Source organism: Miscanthus floridulus, chromosome 1 (assembly GCF_019320115.1).
Source record: "Miscanthus floridulus cultivar M001 chromosome 1, ASM1932011v1, whole genome shotgun sequence".
Lineage (NCBI taxonomy): Eukaryota > Viridiplantae > Streptophyta > Magnoliopsida > Poales > Poaceae > Miscanthus > Miscanthus floridulus.
In genome coordinates, this window is record NC_089580.1 from 178,700,925 (window position 1) to 178,706,521 (window position 5,597).

The 5,597-nt window shown below is 48.1% G+C and overlaps 1 protein-coding gene across 1 annotated transcript; it reads right to left on the bottom strand.

The window, feature by feature from the left end:
- Nucleotides 1-2,312: 2,312 nt before the first annotated feature.
- LOC136503689 (heptahelical transmembrane protein ADIPOR3) lies at nucleotides 2,313-5,389 on the bottom strand. The gene is made up of 3 exons (XM_066498686.1): nucleotides 4,943-5,389; nucleotides 3,809-4,133; nucleotides 2,313-3,242 (listed from the first exon to the last, which is right to left on the bottom strand). The coding sequence occupies exons 1-3, from the start codon at nucleotides 5,155-5,157 to the stop codon at nucleotides 2,589-2,591; spliced, it is 1,194 nt and encodes a 397-aa protein (XP_066354783.1). The 5' UTR covers nucleotides 5,158-5,389; the 3' UTR covers nucleotides 2,313-2,588.
- Between the last annotated feature and the right edge of the window lie 208 nt (nucleotides 5,390-5,597).

Genomic DNA, 5,597 nt, shown 5'->3' on the forward strand with positions numbered 1-5,597 from the left:
ATAAGGTTCTGGAACGGGAGGGTCGATGTGTGCCTACTGATCCATTAGTGGGGAAAATCCATAAGGGATGGGATCAACTAACACCCGACACACAACCACATCCAAACATTACAGCTGGCTCTTCGTAGCCGATCTCACATAGTTCTCCCACTGATCCGCATAACCAATTGAGATAATTCGCCTAAGGATGTTGGGAGGAGAACCTAGGTGTAGTACACCATCAACTGCAATGCCATCATCTCCAAGGCAATGTAGCTCCTCCTGAGCCCTTGTAACCATCTCACTAAATGAAGGCCTATCATTGAATAGCACAGGCACGCTTTGTATGTCAACAAACTCAACATATCCATAGCGATCGCTTTCAATGGTGCCTCCATGATATATGGTCACTAGGTTGCCCATCTAGTTCAAACACGTAACGAAACACAAGTCCTTTAGTCCAAATTAGATGATAGATAGTACCTAACAAGTACTTTCTAACTACAAACTAAGTAAATAAGATAATAACTACGTATATATATACAGTGTACTCACTAAACAGCTAGATCATATTTAGTTAACTAAATATATAACTACATATCTAAGTACATATCTAACTATATCTATGTACCTATGTATCTATGTTTCTATTTATCTACATATATATCTCACTAGATCACTAACTAAATCAACTACCTGAGTCATCACATTAACTAGTAAATAACAAATGCCAACTAAGTAGGTACATTGCATATTCAAAAATTTTACCTTGCCAACGACTAATCCGCGGACGTTGACGGAGTCGCAACGGACCGGCTGTTGTAGGTGTCGGGGCCGGCGGTGGCGCGACCGACGATGGCGATGGCGTGCAGCGGGCGCGGGATGCCCGGCGCTCCGCGCGATGAGTCCGACGAGCGTGGGAGGCACGGCGGCCGCGGCCGAGGCCGGCGATGGAGGGCGGCAAGGCGGGGCGAGGCCAAGGCGAGGAGAGGGCATGGCGCGGGCGCAAGAAACGGCAAGGGGACCGAGGCGCTAGGCGCGATGGCGGCGGCGGCGCGGCCAGCCGCAGGCAACGGCGTGGCGCGGGGGGCGGCACGGTCGCGGGGCGCGGTGCTCCTGCACGGCCTCGGGGAGCGGGCCGTCCGCGGTGGCGCTCGGCGGGCTCGGGGCGCGGGGCGGCCACGGTGGCGCGGTGGCAGCGCGGCGCGGGCTTCCGTGCGCGGGCTCGGCGAGGCGCGTGCGCGGGCGGCGGCGGAGCTCGGCTCTGCTCTGCTAGGGCGAGAGGTGAAGAGAGAGGCGGGGCCCATACGTAATAAAGGCTCGGCGCCAGTCATCCTGGCGCCGAGCTCGGCGCCAAGATCTGCGGCATCGAGCTCGGCACCAAGATCTACGGCGCCAGGGTGACTGGCGCCGAGCTTCTTGCCATGTCACCTTCCACGTCCGCTTCGAGTCCAGGAGCTCGGCGCTAGAGACGCTGGCACCAAGACGTATTAGCTCGGCATCAGCATCGATTGCGTCGAGCTAAAGGTTTAGATTCTAAAATCTTTCCTATAGGGATGTATTTATGAAAAACTTAAAAAAAAATTGGACGGTCCTACCACCTTGGAGGAGCTGTTTCTAAAACATATAAACAGAATTTCCCTTTAAAAAAACAGAGTTTCCTAGTCAACTACAATTGTTTAATCCTGACTCATTGCAGGTCGAATCGGACAGGACCTGAACAGGCTAACATGAATTTGTTTTTATTTTATTTAATGCTTATATTTTTCATGCAAGGCATGCCCGTACTAGGAAGAGTAAAATTTATGACGAGTCTTTAACTCGACAAGAAGTGTCGTATACTCCCTCCGTCCGTGTCCGTTTGTCGTTTGAAAACCGTGTCCCCCTCACAATCTCAGTTTTCAAGCGACAAACTCAATGAAACGGAGGGAGTAGGTCCATAGCTATATATATATGGCACGCACGGGTGTTTATAATTGTGATAGGTGACATCTTATATTATATTATTAGTCTCACCATAAATAAATTATTAATTTTACCGTCTAATAATCCATATCCAGACTTTGACATGTCTAAATTCCGAGATGATATAGATATCTGGTCACATGTATCAATACTGAAGCCAATTTTTTCGTAACTAGTACTCCGTATAAAACATTTTTTGCTGATAACATCAGGAACCAACTAAATGATCCTTTCTTTGTACGATCTAGAGCCCCGCTGTTAGCCACTGGCCCACTCCACTTGGTTCATAGCAATACACAAAACACATATATAAATTGTACATGTTGCCTGTTCTCTCCAACCTGACAAAATAACTAAAGACACTGATGTAAAGATGAACCACATACAGCTACAAGGAGGAGCCCCCAGCCAGTAACTATACATGAATTAGCAGGACGGAGACTATCCCATCAGTCACCTCGAATATTTAGTAATAATAGCATAAATACTGGTCTTCAATTGATTATTATTCATTAAAGCCCGACTACCTTGTAGACTTGTAGCAATTGTTCATGTTTACTGTTACAATTTACAACAGACCATGATCTTCAGCCTGAATTCATGGAATCTACAATCTATCCACATCCTCAACGATGCAACACCTTTCAGCAGCCCTGCACGTCTCTCCACTTGAGGTACAGCAGCCCTGCGTGGTAGTGTGTGTAGGCTCCGGCAACAACCAAGACGTGGAACAACTGGTGGCTGTGCCCGGCGATGTCAAACTTCCCAGGCATCCAGCGCTCAGGTACCCGGGTCGCATATACCAGTGCTCCCAGCCCATAGAAGAGCCCCATCAGAACTTCATATCCGGTCGTGTGCAATGCCTCCGGTTGGTGCCAGAAGAGGACCAGCTTATGAAGAACAGGTATCACACCGGATGCACCCATGCCAAAGAAGAGGCATGCTCTGATGGTTCTGAACTCGGGGTTCTGGAAGACAGGAAGTAGAGAGAATGCGATAGTTGCCACTCCTAGGATGGTTATGAAACTGAGGTACATGTTGCAAAAGAAGGGATAACACATGAAAGAATAGTATACTGGAGGGTAGAAGGATGTGGCAATTAGAGCTGCAATGCCTGCGTAATCAAGCCGAAGCATAATGTACGCTAGGCGGCGAGAATGACAGGAGAGAAGGTGGCAAGTACTGCTGGCGAGAAGGCAGAACATGACTCCTCCCAAGAAGGCATAGAATGGCCACCGCGCAATTGGTGTGATCAGTTGCGGCGCAATCAGGTTTGCTAGATCCTCCTTCATGCTTTGCTGCGCAAAATAAAAACAAGAAAGGTTGTTGTCTCCGGTTCTGAACACACAAGTTATGAGCCACTTTCAAAAGCAATGCATCGCATAATCTGACCAGAACAGATTACCAAATTACCAGCCAGAACTCGACTAAAAGGTAAAAATATTTTTAATCAATATTATCTTAAATAAAGGCATCACAGTAAGGCCCAATAGTTTGACTTGACCTACAATGCTAGTAATTACACTTTCACTAATTTGGGTGAGTGATACGTAAACTAATGTTCTTTTCTTTTAACGAGCAGCAGAAGTCAATGCAAGCTTCTATTGATATATAACAGAAAAAATACAGTAGTATGGCCCTGGGAGACTAATGTTCTTAATTTCATAAACCGGCACTGCCTGAATGCTACTGCTTTTCCAGTAATCATTGGTTTTCAGATTTTTACTGATATAAACCTCTTGAAGTGAAATCTTGGTCAGCTTCAGATAAGTTAACCTCCCTGACCTTAACGCAAAGCGTAGCGCTCTTATAGCAAAAGTAAAAGAATGTAATCAAGTAATTCAGCAAGTAGTAGACTACTTACAAGAACAGACAAACTTGTTTCATTGGGATGGGTAAATCTGTGTGGCAAACAACTTGCGAGTAACTCCAAGAGATGCCAACGGGACAGAGATGGAAGAACCTCCATAGAATTCCAAGAGCTCTTCAGCTCATCCTTCAGCTTTTGTAGATCCGAAAGGTGAGGTAACGATGGAAGACATGACACAAGCTCCGCCTGAATCTTATGAATATCAGCCTTTCTCAGCACATCCGGCAAATGCTGCAAGCTCTGAATATCTACTACATTTGGAACTTGTGTTGCTGTGTATATGGTCAGAGCGAGAAAGATGAAAAATCCAATAAGATGCCTGAAATGTACATAGACAAAGCCTTTAGTAAGTAAAAAAAAAAGATAAGTTTTAGAGGAACTATGGCAGGCTTAATGCCAACCTGAACAGTTTATTGATGACATACAAGTCCAAGCATGGGAGATTTGTGAAAAAAAAAGAGACCGCATCATGTAACTTTTACACAAAATAACATATCACAAGTTGTCATCCATAATTTTCAGAAATCATACTCCTCGAACTGCCGGACCTTTCCGGGCAAGCAATCCATGTGTATGCCATTTTAATTAGCCATTAATTCTCCATTGGGAGTTTTGCATCCCTGGGTTTGCCCCCGCTTATTACTTACATATTAGGCCTACAGTCCGGTTGTTCAGCAATGCGCCAACAAGTTTCAAAAAAAAAAAAACGCATGCCCCACCGAAGAAAGATGGCTTCTTTCATTAGTTGGCAGTCCAGTCCTTTTCCATGAGATTTTAGGCAAGGACGACGCTACCAATTAAGTACTCTGCATACTTGCAGAGGTAGACGAATTCTAAGATTTGTTGAGCCATCACAAACATGAAGGGGACAAAAACAGCTAGATGAATAAAGCTACCAAATTCTAGATATTTCGCCAATCCATAATGAATCTGAACTCTGAAACCTTTAAGCAAACAATAAGCACAAGCATGAAACAAACGCCCAGAAATCCCATGTACTACCAAACAATTCGAAGCATTGCAATCTGTAACAAGTTCCTCCCGAGGTAGCTAACATCAACCAATTGGACCAAACAAACAATAATTGAACCATTAAGGGGGGAGGGCAGAGAGAGAGGGTTTACGCACGTCCAGACGTTGAGGGTCTCGTTGTGGATAGAGAAGGCGGAGAGCAGCACCTGCGGGAGCGGCCACTCGCAGCGGTAGTGGCGGTGGATGTACTCGTTGTCCCGCAGGTAGGGCGGCAGCGCCCGGTACTCCACCAGCCCGTAGCGCTTCCTCTTCCTCATCCCCTGCTTCCCCTCCTCCTCCCACTCCGCCTCCTCCGCCGCCGTCGCGGCCATGGATCGCCAAGAGCGGGGACGAGGCGAGGCGAGCGAGCCGGGACGGGCCGGGTATGCGGCCTCCACGGCCCGTGGGTCTCGGCGAGGGGGGCGCGCCTCCGAGGTACACGACCCGTTCTCTCACCCGGATTTAGGAGGAAGGAGGCCGCGCGAGCGCGATCGCTTTTGGCGGCGCGGCTGCTGGGCGTCTGGGCCTGGTCGTTTACTCGTTTCGTTTCGATCGGTGGTTGTCTGGTGGGCGTCAGGCGTGGTGGTTTTTCCTGCCGAGCCGTCCCGTCCCGCTGCCGTCTGGCTCGGGCGGTGCCTCCCACGCCACGCGTGCGCTCGGTATGCCAGGAGGGCTGCACGCTCCCACGAACTGACGTGAAAAGACGGAAGCGTGCGGGGATCCCAAGTCATGTCTTGCTTCCTCCTTCGACCGTACCGGACGGAAAATGCAA

Coding starts and splice junctions, on each gene's coding strand:
- LOC136503689 (XM_066498686.1), bottom strand. CDS start 5,157: ATGGCCGCGACGGCGGCGGAGGAGGCGGAGTGGGAGGAGGAGGGGAAG. Junction 4,134..4,942: donor GAGACCCTCAACGTCTGGAC/GTGCGTAAACCC, acceptor TGTACATTTCAG/GCATCTTATTGGATTTTTCA. Junction 3,243..3,808: donor AAACAAGTTTGTCTGTTCTT/GTAAGTAGTCTA, acceptor TATTTTGCGCAG/CAAAGCATGAAGGAGGATCT.